Consider the following 24,349-nt stretch of genomic DNA (forward strand, 5'->3'; position numbering starts at 1 on the left):
AAAATACATTGTGATACCTGAAATGTATTTTGAATTAAGTTAAATGCATTCGACATATATTCATCATATATTCTACATACATTTTGCATTGCAAAAATATATTTATTTTCCATATGGGGTATAGGAGTCCTTAAGCGATTTAGAAAGTTATCATATTGTGGGTTAAGACTGTGTAAGACGTTTCAGAAATCACTTTTATTTTTATAGAAAGTTTCATACTGCTTACCCTATGGACTAACACTGAGTGGAGTAGAGGCACTTTCTCTACCACATGTGGGAGCACTTGCAGAAGATTAGAAACCAACAGTATGATTCCCTTTGTCTTGGATTGGTTCAGCAGAGCACACCAAGTCAATATTTTATTAGACAATTAATTTGGAGAAAACCTAGGCATTACAGCAAAAACAAACATGTAAAACAGTGTTGTGAACTGTCTAAATACTGGCAATAAATAACCAAGTAAAAACGAACAATACACCAACAGTGTATCATTACTGTTGCACTGTAAATCACACACATTAGTAACTTAACGTTATACCCCACGGATATTAGAATATTAGTCCATAATTTCCTCAAACCCTGAATCTGAAAAAAGACCACATATTGACATCTTGATGTAAAAAACAAAAAAAAGGAACATTCAGTATGTACAATTGATTATATTGGTCATTTGAACCAATATCGATGTATGCTATACAAAAATGTATATAATTAAATTGTAGTAAATTTGAAATTGAGTGCAATCACAATTCCAAGATGAGCTGTTTATGACATTTCAACATGAGCTTCTAAAGATTACGTTCTGAGAGAAATACATATTCTTATAATGATAACAATAGAATATCAGTGCTTTTGGTGTGTGTATATAAGAGCAGATGATAAACAAGTCCAAACAAGAATTCCAAATGCTTTATCTTTTGGCTATGGCAGTTTGAGATACAAATGATAGTGTATTACAATATAAACATTTCCATACAAAATTACAACACTATACAGTTAACCAGATGTAGTGTGTTTTCTACAGAATATTTTCTAATACACACAAGATAACACAACTATGTTATGTCCAGTTGGTCTCAGTCAACACATCCTTCCATTTGATACATTTAGTGTAACAAAACTGTAATCATTTAGGGCTGATCTTGACAAGCAAGTATCAATACATGGAAGGGAAAATGAATGAGGCAATATAAAGAAACATTCTTGAAGAAAACCTGCTGCCCTCTGCAAGAAAAATAAATGGACAGTAGTTCAACTTTCAGCATGACAACAAACCAAATCACAAAGCAACAGTGAAGTGGCCTTTGCATGGCCCAGTCAGAGCACATATTTAGTTTAGTCTCATGATTTTAAGATTGCTTTCCATCGTTGCTCCCTAAGAAACTTGTTTATGTACTACAGTTATGTAATGTTGCCATGTCCAGTTATAAAAGTGATAGAGTTGGTGGAAACCTATCCCAAATGACACAGTTATAATTACTGCATGCATTTCTTATTAGGACTTACACAATTTCAGTTTTGTATTTTGTATACATAATTTTACTTTGCCAAACAATCCCCTTAAAAGTGTATAGTGTGGAAGAAATTGTGAACCAGTTCATGGGGAGGTAGACTTTCCATAGGCATTGTAGGTTAATTCATATCAAGAAATTCTATACCGTCTAAGTGGTACAGATATGATGCCTACACTATATAACCTTAGGCTGAATCAATTAACAGGGGTGACATTTTTTCCCCCATTGATCCATCATTGAGACTATCCTTTTTACTGGACCAGCCAACCTGGGTTTTTTCAATTTTTGCTTGTTATAGGCTTTCAAAGTGTTACATCACACAACAATGACATGATACAAACAGTAAAGCCAATTTTTGCAAATAATCAGATTATTTTATAACCAAAACTAAGTAGATGATCAAAGATATTTGTTTTGTGGAATGTATACATTCATAGTTACTTTTAGGTACCATACTTTAAGACATTCAAATATACAGAAAATATGAACATTCAGCTATATTACAGTTGTGGTCTATAGCACCAACAAGGACTAGCGTCAGATTATGTTGACCCACTAAGAAAAGAGCAGAAGAACCCACTGCACAAGAAGAAATGTAACTCATAAGAATTTGATTTTCCGGGCTAGAGTTATTGAAACAGTAATGAAATTGTGTTTAAAAGTACCTGCAGACATGTATCTACTTGTGATAGGTTACATATGATATTAAAATGCTAAAGGATGGCTATGCATAACACATTTGTTTGGAAGGAAGTGTTTAATTCTGACAAATTGTAAAAGGAGCCTAAATTCCCATAAAACGGTACCACCCAGTACATTAGGAAATACATTTAGAAATGATCTATTTTTATGTCATGAGTTACAGTGATAATCTTCAGTAAAAAGTAATCATGGATAGTTTCTATGAGTAGTTTGATGGAGTACAGTTTTTTGTTTGCTAAATCCCAAGTTTAGCTAAACTGATGGAAAATATTTTCTGTATATATTCATGGGTTGATGCAACCCAAAAAGCAACTATACATATTTATGGTTCAACATTAAGTATGTAGAGTATATATGATTCAAACAGTTTATTTCAGTAAATCAGTAAATTTGTCTGCCTATACTTTGTATAGGTTAAAAATGACATTATAGTTTTAATATCTCGGTTTGATTTTTATGAGGTAAAGTTCTTGTTCAGTGGGGTCTCCCGGAGTTTGTGGAGAAGCTCTCTATCCTCTGAGAGTGATACTTGGTAGAGTTATAAACAGAAAAACATTTTCTGTATATTTTAATTTCTCCAAGCATAATAAAGAGCATGAAAAGTAACTAGGCATCGATTCCACAGCCTGTGTGTTTTAGATGAAAATCAGACTAATTCATTGTTTGAATCTATTACTATTTCAATTATACAGATGTTCATGAGATTTGACCCCTCTAAAACTAACATGAAATCCAGCCTAATCATGTAACACGTGATCATTGTTTGATCTAGAATGGCAGCCACTAACAAGCACACTAACCACCACTATTAAACTCCTCAAACCCATTCTCTCACCATTCAAAACTTTGTTCTGACAATTTCTTAAACATAAATTAAACTTTCACGTCTGTATAAAAGCACCTTCAATTTCAAATGAAGCTTGGTACTGCATATATTTAACAGCATGACCATAGTCAAAGTATCTTAAAGAAAGGCCAAAATACACACATACAGTAAAACAGTGCCATGTAAGTTTAACTCTTTCAATGTAAGATCAACCTTTGCAAGTTCAGTTGTTCAAGTTTATAACTTTCAAGGAGTCAGATTTACATTACATTACAAGGCTAGGTCAAATTGTAGGGATAAGAGAAAATGTCAACAGCAATGCCAATAGTATTATTGCCTATGGTCAATTCTTGAAAATATTGTCCCATTAATATTGACTTCAGTTGAAAGATTCTATCACTAAATATTGAAACTCCCCCCAAAAAAGTATACATGTTTTCTTGCTAATTAAAGTTGGCTAACGCTAGTCACGAAAACTGATATTTCTACTTAACTATCTTGTTAGCCATCTCCTTTCTCAACTTTCAAATGTTATTTCCATGATTAAACAAAACTTGTGTTCTCATCATTCTCTTTTCCCTCTGCAGTAGTCATGGCAAGTAATATGTTTGGAACATCAAATGGCAATTCAAGTTGTAATGTATATAAAATCATGGGAATCGTGTGTTACATCAGCCCTTGAGAATTATGGTACTATCTGGCAATTCCCAGCTCTAGTGCAGACATACAGGGACATGGCCTTTCTCAACGTCTGTGAGCCAGCGAAAAGGTAGGAGGACTTGCCCTTTAACGCTGCATTTGGACACCTTTGTGTGGTGTCACAGGTTGTGAAGGAACCGCGGTTGTCTACAAAAGTGGTATTCAACCCTCACCTCAGGGACCCTCATCCATTCCACATATCTATCCGAAAGCTATCACAACTGATTGGACATCTCTGCTAATCGCCAAACCTTTGTATAGTGAATCAGGTGTGCCTGTTGAGGGATAGAAAAACATTAAATGTCAGGGGATTCCCTGAGGAAAGGTTTGAATGCCTAGGGTCTACAAGTGAGGCCGCATCATTGGTGAGAGCATAATGAGATCTGATGCACATTCAAACATTCTTGGCACCCATTATAAATGGGAAATGAAATTCCTGTTCATGCAAACAACACAGCAGCACTACAAAAAACATCCATTATCACATCAATTCAGGGTGAAAAATCCTTTAGGAGTGTAATCTCATTATCTGGTTGTGTAGGACAGCTTAAATGAAGACACTATAAACAAATAGTTGAACAACGTAGCTCAATCAGGTGTATGAACACAGAACTCATTAGCGGTTTACTTTGTTGATACAAGCCATTCTATCTCCTCACTCAAATACATTGGTATTGAGCTGGTCACTTTACTAAAGAGATGTGACATCAGTACTTTACTGCAAAGAAGAAAGGCAGTTTGGATTTTTTTCCTTAAAACACTGATGAACATGTCTATATATTCTGCCCTCAACTTAATAGCTTGCACATTTCATATGCTCATATCACATTGTTGAAGGCATATACTGTATAATACAGTGCAACTTCATTTGAATACAAGTTGAGAAGGACCTGGGCTCACCAGTTGCGATAAAGGTAGAGGAAGGTGAAGAATAAGTTGGCACTCAGGCTCGCTAGAAGGAGGCCTGGCCAAAAAGAAAAACGACCCAAGAGACCTGCAAACCACCACACAAAAAAAGGGTTAGTGTGACAGACCCGGGATGGAAAATGTGTAGTTTGTGGGCGGTTATGTATTGGTTCTGTCTGGGTCTGGTAATTTATTCAATAAGACAGTAACAGCATATTACTTCCAAAATCTAGGGGCATTGTATAGAATTGTGCCTGTAATGTTTACAAGACTTTAACAATTACACTACTTGTCCCTGCCTCCTCTTCGCTTGCTGAACAAACCGGAATAGTAGCAATTAGTCCAGGGTAGTTTAGGTTTAGAATGGGGGAATTGTATTAGCTGGTCCAATGTAGTTTAGAATGGGGGGAATAGTGTTAGTTAGTCCAGTGTAGTTTAGAATGGGGGGGAATAGTGTTAGTTAGTCCAGTGTAGTTTAGAATGTGGGGAATAGTGTTAGTTAGTCCAGTGTAGTTTAGAATGGGGGGAATAGTGTTAGTTAGTCCAGTGTAGTTTAGAATGGGGGGGAATAGTGTTAGTTAGCCCAGGGTAGTTTAGAATGGGGGGAATAGTGTTAGTTAGTCCAGGGTAGTTTAGAATGGGGGGGGGGGGTAGTGTTAGTTAGTCCAGGGTAGTTTAGAATGGGGGAATAGTGTTAGTTAGTCCAGGGTAGTTTAGAATGGGGGGAATAGTGTTAGTTAGTCCAGGGTAGTTTAGAACGGGGGGAATATAATTAGTTAGTCCAGGGTAGTTTAGAATGGGGGGAATATTATTAGTTAGTCCAGGGTAGTTTACAATGGGGGGGGGGTAGTATAAACTAATTCAGGGTAGTTTAGAATGAGGGGAATGGTACTGTGAGTGTATAGGGAATATTTTAGGCACTCTGATAAGTATTTAAAACATTAACTGCTGATGTCCTTAGGTCATTTAAGCTTGTATTTATACTAGTAGTCGAGATACGTTTTGGCAATCTTTATCAATTATTTATATTTGTCAATTAAAAATATAATCATCCATGACCAAGCAAGCATTTGAATAATGACAGTCTTTGGCTATTAAATCAGATTATTATTAGATGTATTTCTTCATCATCTAATGTATAAGTTTATTACTAAACATTGTGATGCATCATGTCATTCCCATGTTTTCATCAAAATGCTCACCTTTGCATCTAGGTGTGCTGTCTGTGGTGGTGTCAACCAAACAAGTAGAGGAGCTAGAAGAGCTTCCCTGTTTCTTCTCAAGCTCTTCCGAGATTACATTGCCCTCCTTTTGGAAGGTGCTCAAGTCTGTAATCACATCACAGTGAAGCAATACATCTATAACACACAAGCACTTGAAGCAATTCCTTTGTAACATCTGTCACAATCTAAATACTGCCAACTACTGTATCAATACATACAAGAGAGAGAAAAAAGATAAATGCTAACACCAGTAATTAACAAAGCATCAAAACCCTTGGAATAAATAGTATTAGAGTATATCCTTTGAATCTAGCCCCCCATGAACATGCCAACAAAAAAAACCATTAATAAACAAGTATCTACACACAGTGGTACATACCATTATAACTCTGGTATGGGGATATGTCGGGCAGAAGGGAGCCTCTGCTGTGAAGAGGGGCAGGCTCTGCTAAAAAGTGGTGAGGTGTCGTTGGGGTGGGTGGGAGCTGGGGCTCTGCATCAGGTATGAAAAGGCGGAGTTTTTGTCCACTGATGTTAAGTCTGGCTGGGCTGATGAGGGGGCGCCGGTGACGAGAGCTGGAGTTGGACGTGACTGAGTCGGCCACAGAGGGGGTAGGAGAGGGGCATGGCGATGACGGACGGCTCGCAGATTTGAAAGAAAAATAATCTGCTCCAAAAGAAAATATGTGAAAGAAAATACAAATTCATAATGAAGAAATATGTTAAGGGGAAGGTGCATAAAGTGCTTAATGCAGGGATGCCAATAACTGACATGTTTTAAAAATATATATAAATTACAAATAGTAAGTTCTGTTAGATAATTTAAAACAATGAAATTCTAAATAAATTACAGAAAGGTGAAAAAATATGTTCAGAAATGTTTGTAAGAAAAAAAACACAGAAAAATTATGCTTGCGTAAGTATTCAACTTCTGTGCTGTGGAAGCTCCCAGTTTACCCAAATGAAAGAAATCGCCCTAGAGAGGACATATTACGTTACTACTGGCCTCTAACTGTGAACCATTAAAGTGGTAGTCATTCTTTCTGGGGAAAAAACTATTTTGAAGCATTATTGGTCAGGCTGTGAATCTAAAAGAAAATGAATAGCAATGAGACAGTGCCAAGAAAAAGATGTCCCTTAAAACTCAGTGCTCAAACAAGGAGAAAAGCCTTAGAGATGACAACCATCACTAAAAGGGGCTGGGAGTGGAGTAATGGTGCAACAGTCAATATCAAAAGCTCTGCATTTCACTAATCTGTATGGGAGGGTGGCAAGAAAGAAGCCAATATTAAAAAAATAATAGGCCTGGGGAAGTATTTCTTTGCTATACTTTTCTGCTATATTTGCAGTTTTCGACAGGCCTTCAATGTAAAATGTGTAAAACCGAAGAGAAAACATTATCAACTGAGCATAGAATGCATCCATATAAGGGAATATAAAATAGTGTGATGTTAGTGTATACTCTGGAGCTAGATAAGTACTTACACAATCTTTGAATGACTACAGTAAGACTAATGTGAGTCTAACACAGTGTGTGAATTGTCCATTTGATGTGAATAATGTGGGATACATATATTCACTTCGCCTAATTAGTACCAAGAGCAAAGGCCAGAGGCATATGACATCCTAATCACCTGTGCCATAAAGGGAATAAAAAAAACTGTCAAAATGCCCTAAATAGCTGCCCTTTTCTAAAAATCCATTAAGTCCCCTAAATAAATTGAAGGCAAAATACAGGGCAATACAGCAAAACAAACCTGTTTTAAAAGGACAATGACACCAAGCCCAAGGCCAAAGCAATATTGGAGGAATCCCAGAACAAAAACGTGAATGTCCAACAGTGGCCCATTTGAAATCCTTATTTAATTGAGAATCTGTGGACTATTTGAGAATTGAAGTCTATAAACATCATGCAACCAACCTAAACAACCTACAGCAAATCTGCCAAGATGAATGTGTGAAAATCACTCAGCCACTGTGTGCAAAGCTGGTACATACCCAAAAAGCCTTTAAAGCAGTAACTGCAGAAAAAGGGTGCTCTAACAAAGATTAATGTGAGGGGGTTGAATACCTATGTAAGTAACATATTATATATTCTTTGTCTTAGAAAATATTTCAAAAAACATTCTCACCTTGTAAAACAATGTTTGTGAGTTTCAGAGTAAAACATTTTGAATTACATTTTAATATTAAACTCATAATTCAGTAATATGAGAATTGTACAACATACTGTATATAGACATACATTTATATATACACATTTAAATTCATGTTTATTTGTATTTATTCAATAGTCAGATTTTTCATAATCAATTAAATGTCACCTGAAGCCAAGGAGTCTTTGCACTGTGAAGGCGGTCTACTTCCGCTGAAAAGGTAGCCAGAATCTAGAAAGACATGAGCACAATTTAATTTAGAAGAGCCTCTGCTAAATGACGTAAATGCAAGTAATCATTATGCAACAACATAGAAACAAAAGATATAATCCAGACAATGTAATTCTCTTGAAAAATAAAAGCATTTTACTAGTTGTTGCGAGGTATAACATACATTAAAGGTCCTGCCTGATCTTCTTACAGGGTCATGTCAATTTACTGTCCCTATTTGTTGTGTGTGTAACAGGTTAAGATAGCCCAAAGTAACCTCCAATAACCTTACAAACAACAACTCTGCATTAAATTCCCCTTTATGCTACTTTAAATTGTGAAAGCAGAACATGAATAATTTAAGCAATTACAGGCAGGCTAAGTCCTCAGGTGATTCATGTAAAACAAATACATTCAAATCTGAATTACAAACATTCACTGCTTGGCAGGAGTGAAGAGCCTCCTAAACCAGCGGATCTGGAGATTCTGTTCACGCACACGCAAACCGGCCGCACAGAACTCCAGTAACAAAAAGCTAATTGGAATACTAATTTTGCCGTTGCAAAATACTTGACCATTGTAACTGACCCAAAAATTACACTGAATACAAAAGTAAATGCAACAATTAAAAATATTTTACTATGTTCATATAAAAGCCCTCATCTATGGATTTCTAATTACTGAGAATACAGATACTGCATGCATCTGTAAGTCACAGATATCATCTTCCATAGAATCCCAAATATGTTCACTGAGTGAGGTCTGGTGAGTATCCAGGTCATGGAAGAACTGGAAACATTTTCAGCTTCAAGGAATTGTGTACAAATCTTTACAACATGGGGACATGCAGAAGAAGGGTGTAGAGGTCCTGGGCTGACATTACATATGGTCTTTGGTTGTGAGGCCGACTGGAAATACTGCCAAAGTTATAGAAAATGAACATTGCAGCCCTTCCTTATCTCCTGACAAATGTATGACCAGAAATATTCCATCAGATCATACAGACCCACAAAAATATAAAAGAAACCAAATGTCATGTAAACAAATGTTTCCCATGCCAAAAAATTAAAGTGAAATACAGTTTAACAGGATGGCTAAAATCAATATACATTAATACCGTTGAAAGGCAGAATAATCAAGTAGAAAAAAAAGCCATCTTACCTGTCCTGGCCAGGGACGGGGTGGTGCCAAGGTACAGGGCTCGGTTGAGGCGACCAGGTAGAGAAGAGGGAGAGGCTTTGCGCTCTCTGGGACCTTTCTGTCGGTTGATGAGCTGGGAGAGGTTTGGGGGTGGTGTTGGGATGAAGTTGGAGGAGGAACCAAGGGACATTTGAGAGAGAAAGGGTTCATGGACACCATACAGCAAGTCTTCAGAGCTACCGGACAGGTACCTGCAACAACAGAAAATCACAATTGATACTCTAACGAACTCATCATCTCTGTAGTTTGATGTTTTTTTTCCTGGATCAAAAATGGGCTTGGGAATGTTCAAGGGACATGGTAATGGGAGTGGGGATCGGCAAAATCAGCCCATCAACCCACAGATTTTACGGGCCCCTCCCTATCAAGTTAATGTTTAAGACAACTTTGTGAAATTCTAGGAATTTCTTCAAGGAGGTAAAATAAATGTTTGGCATTTTAAAGCAAATCTCCTACAATTCAAAAAAAGTTCCATGCAGACAGAGAACAATGAAACTGCAAACATTACTCTAACATTCAGCCTTTTAGAAGTAGTTATCCTATATAATTACAGTTGCTACAAATTTTTCTGAGAATAGCCCATCAGCAAAATTAAATGTCACACTGTTTTACAGATATCCATGTCCTATGATATTTACATATAAGCCATTTAGGATATGCTCTTGTCCAGAGGGACAGTTTCATAAATAGATTGAGTGGATTTCAAGCACAGTTCAATTCATTATTGAAATATGTTGGTCAAAACAGGTGTAATGTCATATGTCATTTTAAAGTGTAAAATATGAAAATATGGATTGACCAGATGGTATTCAATACAAAACCGCATGTTTAGCTGTTGGACGTCAGTGCATATCCAGAGTAGCCTTACCATACAGTCAGTAAGGCTACTCATTGCGAGAGAAAACAACCAGATATGAATGCTAACTATTGATTCTAACCAGGCATGTTCTCTGACTAAACTCAATTAATCCTTCCATTACTGCCGAGAAGGAGAGCACCTAGCTTGGATTATACGTTAAAGTTCTTGCTCACTTCCTGTCAACATCATTTTTTTAATAAAAAACATTATTGGAAAAACAGCACATAAAATGTGTATTAAAAGGAGAGGTTTGTTATGCTAGACTATTATAGATTCACATGAAATTATGCAAAGCTGGTGGACAAGTAAATGTTTAATTCCTAATTCGATTGATAAGCTCTCCTACACAGCCTACATGTTAGCGCTACTGACAACGTTCTAATACTGCAACTAGGGCCACCATAAAGCATTGCCGTGGAAAGATCTTTTAAGCAAGAGGCGCAAATAATGGTTAATTGTATGGTGGAATACAAAAGTTACCGAACATTTTGGATACGCATGCCTATCACCCATAATGACGCGCATTGAGCATTAGCAGACTACACATAGGGTTAGTCGGAGTGAAATCTCTTCAGTTTACCTCAAAAAACTACTGCAGAATGCCAAAGGTCTACAATTCTTTGACAAAAGGATACAACTACTATATCAATCAATAATAATTATTTCTAACCATGTCAGTTACTATATTACCTATTAATATGGCTACATTTCCTATTCAAACTCAATTCATGTATGTTTTCATGGAAAACAAGGACATTTCTTAGTGGCCCCAAACATTTTAACGGTAGTGTAACTGAAAATGTAGCTTTTGGGCAAAAAAACATTACTTCCATTTGCGCTTCGGGTCATTGTCTTGCTGCAAGACTCACTTGTTGCCATGTTCCAGTGTCCAGGGGCAACTATGTTTTGGGTACTAGGGTTATATCACCATGGAAATCAAACCCAAAATCTTGGCACTCTTACAGAGCTACATGGGAGCCACATGATAGTGTTCATGATCACTTTAACAACTGTCTATGCAAAAAAGTGCAATGACATAAGATCCACCATGATACATAAAAGTAGACATGGTGTACTTTCTGCTCATGCTTTATTTTTTCGACTAGAAACAGGCTACTGTTTGCATTCCTTAATTAAGAGCGATCTAACAAAGAACACAAATGTACACTTTGACAAGTTGCCATATAACACAACATTGATACTGTATACTATATGGAGGTACAGCACATGGAAGTTTAGATGAGTTTAGCTTTCTTTCATGAATGCCTTATGCTCTGCCATTAAAAGTATTTCTCCCTTCCCCAACCAGAAAGTTGTGTGGGTCAATGTGATGGCACAATCACTCACCTGAAGACCCTCAGTTAGCATTTGCAGGTGCCCGAGTTAAATGTGCTGCTAGAATGCTATGAGACCAGATCCCTAATGAGGATGTCTTCCCCCTTCCCAGTTGTTGCTATCAGATGTGTTGCCCATTGGCCTTCCTAGCAACTTGCCACCCAGCTGCACAATCAAGGCTTGAACCTAGACTGTTGTTGTGCTTGGTGCTATAAAAAAGAAAGACTGTTTCTTTAAATAAAAAATTAACACTGCTCTAAAACATTTTATTTTTAAAGATATTTCACATCAATGTAGATGTTAATGATTCCCCTTTGCTATTTAATGGCTGTTTTCTTACTTAACCAGAAATTGAGTGAACTGTATAAAATGTAAATCAACCATGAAATAAATGTAAAGGAACATTTTATTAACTGGTTCCTTAGTTGCACAAAGTCAATTCCAGTTTTTTTTCGGTTCATTGAAAATGTTATGTTCCGGTTTTCAGTGATGTTCCCTGAACCAGTGCCAAAATTGAGTATGTAAATTAATTAACATCACAGCATGAGTTTCTGATGAAGAAAAATACTTGCTTAAGTGCCTTCCAATTCCGTAGCCTACATTGACCATTTTCAGAATTCCCTCACTCACAACTTGAATGAGCCTCATGGAATATTATTCTCATATAGAATACAAAACAATAAGTCAACTAGATATACTGTCAACTATTCCATAACAGATATTATTTTAATAACATTACATCGCAAATATAAAGCCACTGGAAGATTGCAAATTCAGAGTATAGGCCTCGTATTACATCTGCAACTATGAGTAACAGTTGTGGTGGGGACTGTTGAATTCCCTTCGGAAGGATCAAGTGTCAGCAACCATCACGCTTTTCTGTTTTTTGCTCACAGCATAGGAGAAAATTACATTTGGGAATATAATTCAAACAACAGAATTGCTTTGTTCCTAGGCTATGCCATCTCCAAATACAAAAAAGCACTAACATAATATTGAGAAATAAAAAAAGGACATTACAAGGAATAAATTCCATTTATAATGTCAAAAATAGCTACAGAGGGAAGATAGCAAAGTTGGAGGTTATGTTATTTTTTTTTTTTTTTATGTAGACCTAGCAAGCTACCAGCTATAACTGTGACGGGTAAATTTAGCAAGCCACCCATTTTGCAATCTTTGACTTGTGTTTAAGTAATAACATTCTTGAGAAGTAATAGTTAAGAGCAGGCCAGGCATTTTTCTCACAAAAGAATAGGATAAATAGAAAAGTCATTAAGTTTAAGTCATTTATTTATTTGACACTGATCAGTCATACATGGTTTTCAAAAAAAGACCCCAGATATGAAGGGTAGTGATAACCTACATTACTCAATATGCAGTACCCAAAAGAGAATGCGTTTCAGTTGGCGTATGCTGCAAGTTAAATATAAATGTTTCCTTGAATGGATGGAATAGTTTAACTAGTAATTCAACAACAACTTCACATAAATAGGCATTGGACATTACATGAAAGCTTACATTTCGTTTTTGAACACTCATGAATCCTTCCTTACTCATTCTTGAAGATATTGAGTTCTGTCTTTTTTTGAGTATCAAAGGGATAATTAAGGCAACATGCTAAGCTTTTGTGATTCCTTACCTGCAAAACAGTGTAGGACAAAGAGTTTCAAGGTACGGAGAGAAATGGCTCACATATTTTTTTTTTTTAAGAAAAAGTAATACACTTATCCTTTAAGAAAAATGGGAAACACCTACAGCATATCGCAATGTTCCTTGAGAGAAGTACATTTGTCAGATTTTAGGCAAAAATAAAGTATACATTTTTGCTAAATAAGGTAAGTAAAACTGCTCTACATTCAGAAAAATTATAGTACCACACTGTTGGCTACAGACGTTTCACTAATGGCACAAACAAAAACTTTGCATTGCCTACATTTGCCCTAAAACAATCACATTTACATTGCAGGGGAAAGATATATGCAAAACAAGTCATGTCATATATATATCCAGTAATCAGGTATACTAGCACATTGGTTCTCAAATTTCTTAGGGAGCAGCAGTCATTCCATGAATTTGAACTATTCTAGAGCTGGCACGCCCGATTCAATTTGTCAACTCATCATGAAGCATTTGATTGGCATCCCAAACATGAAGTTTAAGAACCACTGTATTAGATTAGTCAAAAAATCCAAAGATTTAGAATGTACTTTCAAGGGAATATGTCAAACCCGTAACGGACGTAAATGTGCTAGAATCAGTTAAATACATTTGGCATTGTAATGAGCATTACATAAAAACAAACTCAAAAATCTTTACAATAATGGACGTGTCCATAGTATAAATCCAGAATTCAACAATTCTGACGGTGGGTAGCTAAGAATACTTTAAGAAATACCTTGTTTAGCATGTATATCTAATAACAGTATGTCATATCACAAAAAAAGCTACAACATACATAAAGTATCTTCTAGTTATAGAGAGCTGTCAGTGGATTTTAATAGCTTAAATAGTAAAGTGTTTTGCAGCAGATAATTAAAATATTAGGAAGGGATAACTGAGATATAGCACCAGTTCAGCCTTTTATTCTCTTGGCATGTTAAATATCTTCTAGACTGCAAAAAAATAAAAAAGTTAAAAAGATCAAAATTGGGAATTAACCTTTTCCGTTACGCACATTAAGAATATTCAAATAAAATATAATAGACCTTTGCTACAAAACAGTCGAGAAAAACAGGTCAAGAGCAGTAGCACCTTTGATACCAAGTGTTAGCTTACCGGTACATTTCTTTGAAAAAGTATTTGCCCATTGTCTGATTCTGCATTGTTGCAATTTTCATACACTGAATTTGGTCCAACCTTGTTCTGGGTTGCAGGAATAACAAAGGAGTCTCCGAGAAATAGAATTCACCAGTTAGGTGTCTCTTTTTTTGTGTGAGGTAATCAAATACGCAATCTTCAGGTGTGAAAAGTTATTGCCCCCCAAGTTAAGTCAATCCATTGAAAGAGATTTAGGCTCAGTGGTTTGAATACCTTGGTAAACAATCATGCCTGATTTGGGCTAGCCCTGCACAATATAAATCTGGCCTGTGCCATTAGATTAGTTGTCAGCATGCAGGTTCCAAAGCCATATAATTCCAAATGTATTAACACCTCTGGAAAACCATCCGTTGTGGATGCATGTCAGTCGGAGACGAGTTACAAAGCAATTTCTAAGCCTCTGGGGGTCCACAGAAAATGTAAAAAGTTTGTGACGATAGTGATTTTTCCCAGGAGTGGCCGTCCTTCAAAAAAATTCCATCCAGGAAGTCAAAGAACCCTAGAACAACATCCAGTGATCTGCAGGCCTCTCACCTCAGCTAAGGTCTGTATTCATGACTCCACCATAAGACACTAGGCAAAAATGGGATTCATGGCAGTAACTGCTGTTCACTAAGAAACACATGAATGCTCGTCTCAGGTTTGCCAATAAAGGTTCTGGACCATGAATTTCTATGTTTCAGAGAAATCTACAGAAGACTGTCAAGCTATCCCCCAGTGACCTAAAGTGCATCTGGGTAATGCAACATCACAATGACCTAAAACACATGAGTATGTCTAAATCAGAATGGTTGAAAAACAAGAAATGTTGTGATGTTGTTGCTGAAACAGAAATTAGCGGTTCATGCATGAAAATCCACATATGAAACAGAGGTAAAGCAGTTCTTCAAAGAGGATTGGGTCACAATTCCTCCACATCACAGTACGAAACTGATGAATGACTACAGGAAGAGTCTGGTAGCGTCATTGCTCCTAAAAGTGGTGTTACTAGTTTTACAGTCCAAAGGGGGTGATTCATTCACACAGGGGCATTGGGTATTTCATAACTAAATTAAATAATTGTAAATATTTCTTTGTTCACTCAGGTTCCTTTTTATCAATTATTAGGTTTTGGTTGATGATCTGATCACATTTAATGCCAAAGATATGCATGTCTAACAGGGCAAATACTTTTTCATCACACTAAGTTTGGGTAGAGATAAACAAAATATGTCTTCAAAACCCCTACCCAACAGCTTTTGTTTTGTGTAAATTAAATTCAAGGACAGATGCAATACACCAAGGTAGTGAACCATCACCATTATCATCAGGACTCTCCTCAGCGCTGAAAAGCATCAGAAAGGTGTCGAGTCTGATTTGGTGATTGAAGTCTGATTTTAACCCCATTCTTTTGGGTAAATTATAGTGTCATCTTTAAATTTCAAAAACAAAAAGGCTAGACCATTTAGAAAGCAGTGAAATAAATATTAAATATATGGCTGAGAAAGCTTTTCAATGTTTTGTAAAATAGTGCAGTATAACATATTTCCACTTCAGCTCATCACAGAGTTGCTCAGTGAAACAGGATAGGTCAAACAGATTATATGCTATTTACAGTGTAACGCTTGTTGAAATAATTACAGAATTTAGCACAGTAAGACTTGACATTAGCATAGGGCACAGGAATTGACATTTTAAAAACAGCACTTGCACATCTTAGATCACTTTGACCTCACTATCACCTCAAACTAAAAAGAAACCTGCAGTCACAGGCGTGAAACACAGTGTTCGTAGTGTAGCCCATGCAGAGAGCAAAAAAAAGATCCTGGGTTGTAAATAATCGCATTACCTAGAAAAATATTGCATGCATGCTGGCCAGCTACTTATTTTATGCTCTCTCATTCTAATCCAAACTAACTAGTCCTCAGCCTTGGCCCATCTCCATAAACTCTCCTTTCAAAATGTGTGTTAGTCCATCAGTGTTAACAAACCATGCAAACCTATTGCTCTGGTTAGAAGTGTTCATTAGAGCTTTGTCAAAATAGGTCACTTTCACACTACAAGCACCACACACAACCACATTGGTCAAAAAAAATAAAAGTCTTAGTAGAGCTGGAAATATAGCAGCCAGAACTAATTTTGACAAATGAAGTCCTACTAGAAAAAGTTTGATTGTTAATGTAACTATTGATAGCTATAACATTAAAAGTAGTAGTGTTTTCAAGGTACATTTTTAAATTGTGGTGCAAATTTTATAAACGCATCTTTCCATTTAAGCAGGGTTTTTGGTAAAATTACTTCAAAATCAAAATTACACAGAAAGCTGAATTAGAGTATATACATGAATAAATCTTCAAACTGAATTAATTCAGAGTGCATAGATATGTTGGTTAATATTAGCAAAGGTGAAATGAGAACAGAGATGAGAGTTGTAAGTATGAGAGTTGTGTTAAGGAAAATAACCTGTGTTTATTTTGGGTCCTACAAGTTAACTCTGCAGGTCTTTAAATAGTAAATGTAAGTATCATTGTTCAGATTCTGACCTTCGACCTCTTGCTCTTCTCGTGTCCATGGATTTGCGTGTTGTCGTGGCAGCGGCAAAGCCGACCAGGCAACATATGGAGATGGTGCCAAGTTTCACTGTATCCAGCCAGCTTGAGACATCAGTTTTCAGGCATTTCTCCACCAAGTAGAGACCCAAGACCAGAAACCAAAGGACAGAGGCCACTGCGTCAATTCGCCTCAGTCTGAAAGCACAGGAATAAAAGCTTTTAACTACACCATTCACGTTTAAACACTTTGAAAAAGTGTTTTAATGTGATTTACAATTTTGATCAACTGAAAGCTCCAAAGGGCAACATTGATTTTTTTTTCACTTTAACTGGTCATAAATCCAGATTTTCAGGCAAATGCATACCAAAAACAATGAATTAAAAGTATGTCCATGAAATACCTGATGGGTCCTCCTAGATAGACACCCGTGATACAGCTCAACAGGCCAATGGAGACCACAACTATCTGATAGTTCCTTCCATATTGCCAGACAAGCTTTGCATTCTCTATGGACTCCTCCGGAAACAACTCCAGCAGGTCATGCCACATCCGTCCAGCCTCACTGCTGCCGTTACTGGGAGTCGATCCATTGAAGGGAGTAGGCTTTGGAGGTATGATCCCGCCACTTAGGGTTTGGGGAGCACTGGCAGACTGGGTTTTGTTCCCAAATCCATATACTGCTGTTGCAACTAGGAAGGCACAGGTAAGAAACGCCAGGACACGAAGAAATATAACTCCAACGGGTGTGCTGAAGGAATAGGAGCTCTACAGAAAGAAGAAAAAAAAAAAGAATAGTGAGTAAGTAGAAATGTAAATATTCCAGGTATTGTTTTTATTCATTTAAACAGAGTCCAAAAATATACCATATCAGTGCACTAGATCGTCGAAAGAACGATCTAGAAAAAAAGAATTTCTTATGCCATGAAATGAAATTCATCTTCAGTCTCGCTAGCAATTGCTAAATTCTTATGACTATTCCAGTAAGTTAGTAGATACTGGTAAAGCCTATTACTGTCTAATACGCTGTTAAAACGGCCAGTGGCAAACACCATACAGTGCATAGACGCTATGTGTGGAGGAGGTAAACTTAGTAAGAAATGTTAGTCAGTTTAACTGTATCAATGTCATTCACGAATGGCTTTTAGCTATTAAAATGGCCAGTGGTTTAAGAGGATTTGTTCAGGATAGACAGAAGACGCTGTACTGACACCTGGCAAATGTACAGCTCTGTGTGGGAGATCCGGCTCAGGTGGGAAACCCGGGTTTGAATCGAGAGGGCAACCCTTTCTATTGCGGCCTGGCTGAACTAGGCTTGCCTGGTTTCTTGTTGTATTAGATTTCTATTGTTATTGTTCAAGCAAACTGTAGATAAACTTGTCACCATTGAAATGTACCTTTACAAATGCTTTGTCAGAGTCTTTACAGCGTCTGAGCTGGTGGTTAAAGAGCACAGCACGGAGTTGGCGGTTCTGGTGCTTGATGTAGTATTCCACTGCAGTCTGACAGGGTCTGCACAGCTTGTAGGTCTGCTCCACATGGTGCTTGTAGACCTCAATTTCCTCATCATAGTTCTCCTAGGTTACAGCAATGAAAAAATTATGCAGTTGAAATGAATGCACTGACTTTATAAAACACCCTAGATCACAGAAAGAAAACGTACATCTTCCCTTGGGATGAATGAGGCCAACTGCTTGATCTTGATGGTCTGGTTGTTGTTGCATTTCTTGCACAACAACATCTGACAGTTGACCCACTGCAACGTCTTGGGTGTCTCAGGCAAAGGCAGGCTGGCAGACACACCATGGTTCAGATGCTCCGAGAACTGAGCAGGAATAGGTTTGTTGTAATCACCATTCTAGAAGCAAGAAAGTAAAACAGACAAAGTTATTCATTCTTGACTGGACCATATTTATCAAAATGTTCTTTATATTAACGTCTGCAATACAGTGTAACATATTGTAAAATGTTATCAAAGCGCATTTACAGAAGTAGATGTGGTGCTTGCAAGTCTTAATGCATTTGTGTTCACGAAATAACAGTGGCAGTAAGAGCAGTAATAACATAGTAGTAACCAACTTTTGGTTGATTTTTAGGTCTGGATTCGTGGTGGAATATGTGGATATGGCAGGCTAGAGCCGCTAGACTACTATCAAGCAATTATTTGTTAGAATATTCAAAGTAAAATATTTGAAAGGTTACAAGTGTAGTGGCAGCTTACAATGTTGAAGTCTGCTTTCCACTATTGAAATTAATTGGTATACAACAAGCTTTACAGTTACAAAGTAGGAATGGTAACAAATCTGTGTTGAAGCCATCTTTGAGGCAATCTTCCCATGTCAACATTGTTGTGGTTTTTGCAGGCAAATGGTTCAAGTTCAAATTAAATTTCTGCCTTTGTAAGTCTTTCTATGGAGCTTCAGCATATGAAAATATCGAAGTAAATGTAAGGGTTCATGAGAAGTTGCGATTCAAAATACTTCCCAATCAAGCCTATATGCAGCTCAGTTATAAATTTAGTTACCAGTTATTAAGAAACGCACCATGTTAACGTAAAATTATTGCAGCATAAAATATACACTCTTGGCAGAAGGGCTGAGATAATGAATAGTTCCTGATTTTTTGTTTTTGTCACTGATTATTTGGTCTGATTCTACAGCCTCCTTCACCACAGTTCAGGGTATGCCTCCAACCATAGATATAAGGCACAGATGGGACATATAAGTTCCCATATAGTTATCTGACATCTCAATAGTTCTGCCATCTTACCAGGGACCAGTTTGGGAAAGTCAAGTCACTTAACACAAGTCATGGTGGTATTTTGCGCAGCAGTAATTTGATCCAGAAAAACGATGAATGATACAAATGAGTTGGGATACTTTGTTCACGCATCAGTAAGTGTAGAAATGTATGATAACATACTTAACATACCATGTTTTAATCAATGAACAAGAAAGCTAATCCAGCCTAACCGTAGCTGATGAGCTACATAACTTTACAGTATCAGAATTCTGTTTGTTTTTTTAATTAACGGTCTCAGCTAGCTTGCTACAGAAAAGACAGCACCGGAAAAAATTAAGAGACGACTGCACCTTTTACTTTCCTTTCCAAAAAAGTTGAAAAGGAAGGTTTTGAGTGAGGAACGGAAGGGTTAAAATTAAGAGACCACTGCATCTTACATGGTGATATCAAATTATACAGTGCTGTAACTCAAGGCAAATCAAAATATGATAAGATGAATAAGGCAAAAGTACAGACTATCACCTACTATTTCTGGCTGTTTTAACACATATGGTTAACCAACAGGCTCTGCGCTCTCAAATCTGCATTTCAAATATTAGCATTTAAAACTATACAGCACTATTATCTTTTTTTTAATACTTGATATACATTTTTAGTCATTTAAATAACATTGCTATGTCAATAATACATTAAAAAAAAAATATATATATATATATATATAGGGGAAACAGCAGCATTGACAAAAAGCAGTATGAGGTTCAGTGCGTGCAGTCAAGTAATCATTGCAGTACCTCCTGAAAGCCGTTGTACTGCTCGCAGTTGGGGCAGTCCCAACAGTTTCTGTTTCCATATGGAACCACAGAGTCCAGGTTGCAGAACCAACAATTCACACTGACATGTGTGGGCTTCCTTCTGTATAGGAAAAATAAAGCGTTTTACATTCGATACAGTACAGCCACACAGGTGAAACAAGAAAAAACTGCCATGGTACTGATTTCGAAAAATAGTCTGAATTAATCTACAAAGGTCAGATGATCTTTGTAACCTGATATGTTCAAGAGATGCCATTTGTGGGTAAATTAATCCTAATTATGCAGATTTATGCAAATGTAGGCCATTATAGTCAACACACATTAAGACATTTTAAGTTGGCATAGACAACACATAGCTGTAGCTTGAATCATTCCAGTGAAAGCAATACTGTTAGTCTCCAATTAAAGTTGACAAAATCCCATTAAAGTCAATGGACATTTGGAAATGTAATAAAATCAAAAGAAAATGTAATATCAAAAAGATGTACACAACAATCTGATCATGAACGAACTGAACATTTTAGTTGGAACAATGTTACTAGCTAAAACACTGTGGGAGGTGTGGCGTTCTAAATAAGAATAAATCATTTGAAGATTGAAACAAGGGACTCATACTTCACAAGCCCCAGTGATAATTCTCGTACTGATAACAAAACCGGAGTCTGTTTCGCCTGAGTGTTCCTTCTCCCTCACCCCTCCTCACCATGAGGGAGTAACTGTGACAACAGCTATTTTGGCTCATCAGTGTAGAAACCACATTCATCATCCCGCATTTAGTGTTTAGAGTGGCCGAGCAACTTAAGAACCCTCAAGAAAACCCTATTCTGGCAGGTGAGTATGGGCAGAGAGCAATTGATTGCACCGGTCATTGTTAATTGCAATTGTCATTGTTAATTGCACTTGTGTCTCCGCCCAAAGAACTACGCATGCACAAGAAGCAGCTTTGGAACTCAGCAATGACAGCAGTATCTCTGCTATTGTCCAATTATTATTGTCCTTACGTGAGTCAATTAGCTCTCAATCTTTTGTGGACATACTCTCTCTACGGGCTACAGGACTTTGTTAGCATAAATTCATTGGTTTTCTTGTCTCAGTCAAAAAAAATTCAGTTATTTGAAAAATTGTCATGGCTGCAGTATTACATTTGATTTTCACCATTGTGTAATTTCTTCTGAAAGAGACCTATTTTTCATGATTAGATTATTCTACCCCCTGTGCAAAGAGAAAAAGGAGACTTGATTGAAACTTATTTTAGATTAGGTTGTTCCCCCAACCATGCACAATAAAATAAATATAACCCCTAAGATGTATCTTCATTTGTTGAAACAGTAAAGAAAGAAAAACTGTTTGGCTCAGTCACAGTCACCACAAGCAATCTGCTTTTCAACATTTTTCCCTGGGAATGCATGAAAAGAACCATATAATCTAATTAAATATGGTGTGGATCTTTAATGTAATGGGTTAACTTCTACAAATCCAGGGGGCTTTGTTAAAGATAACAGCATGATGAACTTACACCGTACTACAATATTTCTTGCCAAAAATCTGAATGCCTCTGACAGGAGCGTCTAATGAATCTTGTTCACAATGTTATTTTACTGCAAGTCAATGACCCCCAAGCACATGTTAAAATCCACAAAAATGGCAAATAAGACCGGCACCCTCCATGATAAGTCCACTAATACAGGTCAAATTGAAGAAAATGTCACAGACATTTTGACTATGTCTGAAACTCAAATTGTATGCTATATAGTATGCAAGATTAGGATGTCGCAAACCATAGTAAGCAGAAAACAGTATGCCAAAAGTTCCAGGACGGTCTACTATTTCTGGTGGGTTTTCGAAGTAGGCATCAGTGCATGCTTTTTGGAGTAATAAAGACCACAGCCCTTTGTGCAGTAAAAGAGGGAGGGGATTCCAGGATTCTCTCATCTTTTCACTTGACGAAAAGGTCAGTTATCACCTATATTGATAGTTATTGCATCAATGTCATTTGCCACCTATATTGATAGTTATTGCATCAATGTCATAACAGGGTTGATACACTACATTTAACACATTCAATTTGAAAGAGATTACTGTAGGGACCGATAGGGACATACCATCTTATCATAAAACTACATCTTGACATTAGATAATTATGTCAAGCATTAGCATTATGCAGAGTTAGAATATTCAGCTAGACATCATTAAGCATTGTGTTAAACTGACTACTGTTTCTTATTAAGTTTACTTCCACCACAAATAGCATCTATGAACTGTATGGCTTTTCCACTGGCTGTTTTAACAGTTTATTAGCCAGTAATAGGCCTACTAGTACTTCCTACTTGGAATAGTCATAAAAATTTAGCAATTTTCTAGCGAGACTGAGGATATTTGATTTCATGGCACAACAACGTAAGTTTTTCTTTCATTCCTGAATGACATTGATACAGTAACTATTAATACAGGTGAGAATTGTGGAATAAGAGAGTTGTGGAAACACATTACACAGGGATTTTCCAACACATGGAAATCCGTGTCTTTAACCGTTATGCTATTTAACAATGGGTAGTCAGTCAGTCTTATAACATTTGCTCTTCTTGGCCGGTGTTGTGCCGAAAACATCACCCCTGCCGCCCCCGTCGAAACCTCTCCTCTTTTACTGCGCGCAAGCGGTTGTGCTCTATATTACCCCAGAAAGCATGCACGGATGCGTACTTTGAAAATCCACCAGAAATAGTAGACCATCCGGGACCATTTGGCATACTATTTTCAGCATACAATGGGTTGAGACCTGCTAATCTTCTCTCATACTAATTTGGCATACTATATAGTATGCGATTTGAGATTCACAGAGTTCAACGCCAAACAATCGAGAAGTCCAATAAACGGGGTCAGCCCCTAAGCTGTGAATATATTGGGTAAATTATTATAGCGTCACATAAAAAAATTCAAATCCCCGGTACTGTATTTGTGAAACAAATATCAAGAGTAGATGACCTGTTGGTGAGTTATATCTAAGCAGGACTTTCGACAGTTCTTTATTACATATATAATTACGAAAATCATTATATTTACATGTTGGTTGCTAAACGTTATGAACTGGGAAAGACTGGAATATATCTATTGTCAAACGTTCCCCATCAACTGTCAATATTAGCTTCTCTCAACCCCAGTTGTGACTAACCTGATGTAGCTTTTCACCCAGTTAATTATTACTATCATGGGTTTGATTAAGGTTGGAAAGGAAACCTATACGAGAGTACGACAGCTTTCCAGTAAAAAACAGACTGGGCAGCCACGTACTAAAATAAACGTGACACTCGAGTCCAGGCAGACGTAACAGAGCGCACGCGTGGGCCCACAAAAGGTCGATGTTAGCAAGCTAGTTACTTAGCTACAACTGACATTTGTTGTGTACTGTTTGTTCGTAGTGGTATTTGTTAAAGGTGACTGAGACCAACGTGAATATTATAGTTGGTTCACTAGCTTCTTAAAATAATACCGATACCAGACAAAACAGCCAGCTAGCTTACTACTGATGTACACTTACTGTACCTGGTAGCAATTTTGTAAATCAGAGTCCCCCCCGCCATGAAAGCCGTTGCTCCGAGTCCTCCGTACATTAACTGAGGATATTCCAAAAGCATTTGGCTGAACGCCTGCATCTTCCTCTCAGTCTTTGGTAGCAACTTATCTAAAACATAATTTATGTATATTTAAGTCTTTATTTTCCTAACGACACAAGCGTGTTTTGACCTTCTTCTGTGGATTTAAATTGCTGTTGGCAGACTAATGTGCATTACCGCCACCAAATGGAATGGAGTCTAAACTAGA

At 37.0% G+C, this 24,349-nt stretch overlaps 1 protein-coding gene across 1 annotated transcript; it reads right to left on the reverse strand.

Annotated features, from left to right (window-relative positions):
- Positions 1-317: 317 nt before the first annotated feature.
- Positions 318-24,312, reverse strand: tmem201 (transmembrane protein 201). Its single transcript, XM_010898737.4, has 12 exons — positions 24,071-24,312; positions 20,510-20,630; positions 18,640-18,834; positions 18,374-18,553; positions 17,380-17,744; positions 16,970-17,173; positions 9,398-9,627; positions 8,195-8,257; positions 6,250-6,537; positions 5,850-5,975; positions 4,642-4,735; positions 318-4,016 (listed from the first exon to the last, which is right to left on the reverse strand). Exons 1-12 carry the CDS (start codon positions 24,178-24,180, stop codon positions 4,007-4,009), a joined length of 1,986 nt encoding a protein of 661 aa, XP_010897039.3. The 5' UTR covers positions 24,181-24,312; the 3' UTR covers positions 318-4,006.
- Between the last annotated feature and the right edge of the window lie 37 nt (positions 24,313-24,349).

The sequence above is a fragment of the Esox lucius genome, chromosome 12 (genome assembly GCF_011004845.1).
Source record: "Esox lucius isolate fEsoLuc1 chromosome 12, fEsoLuc1.pri, whole genome shotgun sequence".
Classification (NCBI taxonomy): domain Eukaryota; kingdom Metazoa; phylum Chordata; class Actinopteri; order Esociformes; family Esocidae; genus Esox; species Esox lucius.

Excerpts from the sequence above, each read along its gene's own strand:
- tmem201 (XM_010898737.4), bottom strand. The coding sequence starts at position 24,180 with ATGCAGGCGTTCAGCCAAATGCTTTTGGAATATCCTCAGTTAATGTAC. Across the intron at positions 17,745-18,373 it reads CTGACAAAGCATTTGTAAAG|AGCTCCTATTCCTTCAGCAC; the intron begins GTACATTTCAAT and ends TTCTTTCTGTAG. Across the intron at positions 8,258-9,397 it reads CCCGTCCCTGGCCAGGACAG|ATTCTGGCTACCTTTTCAGC; the intron begins GTAAGATGGCTT and ends ATGTCTTTCTAG.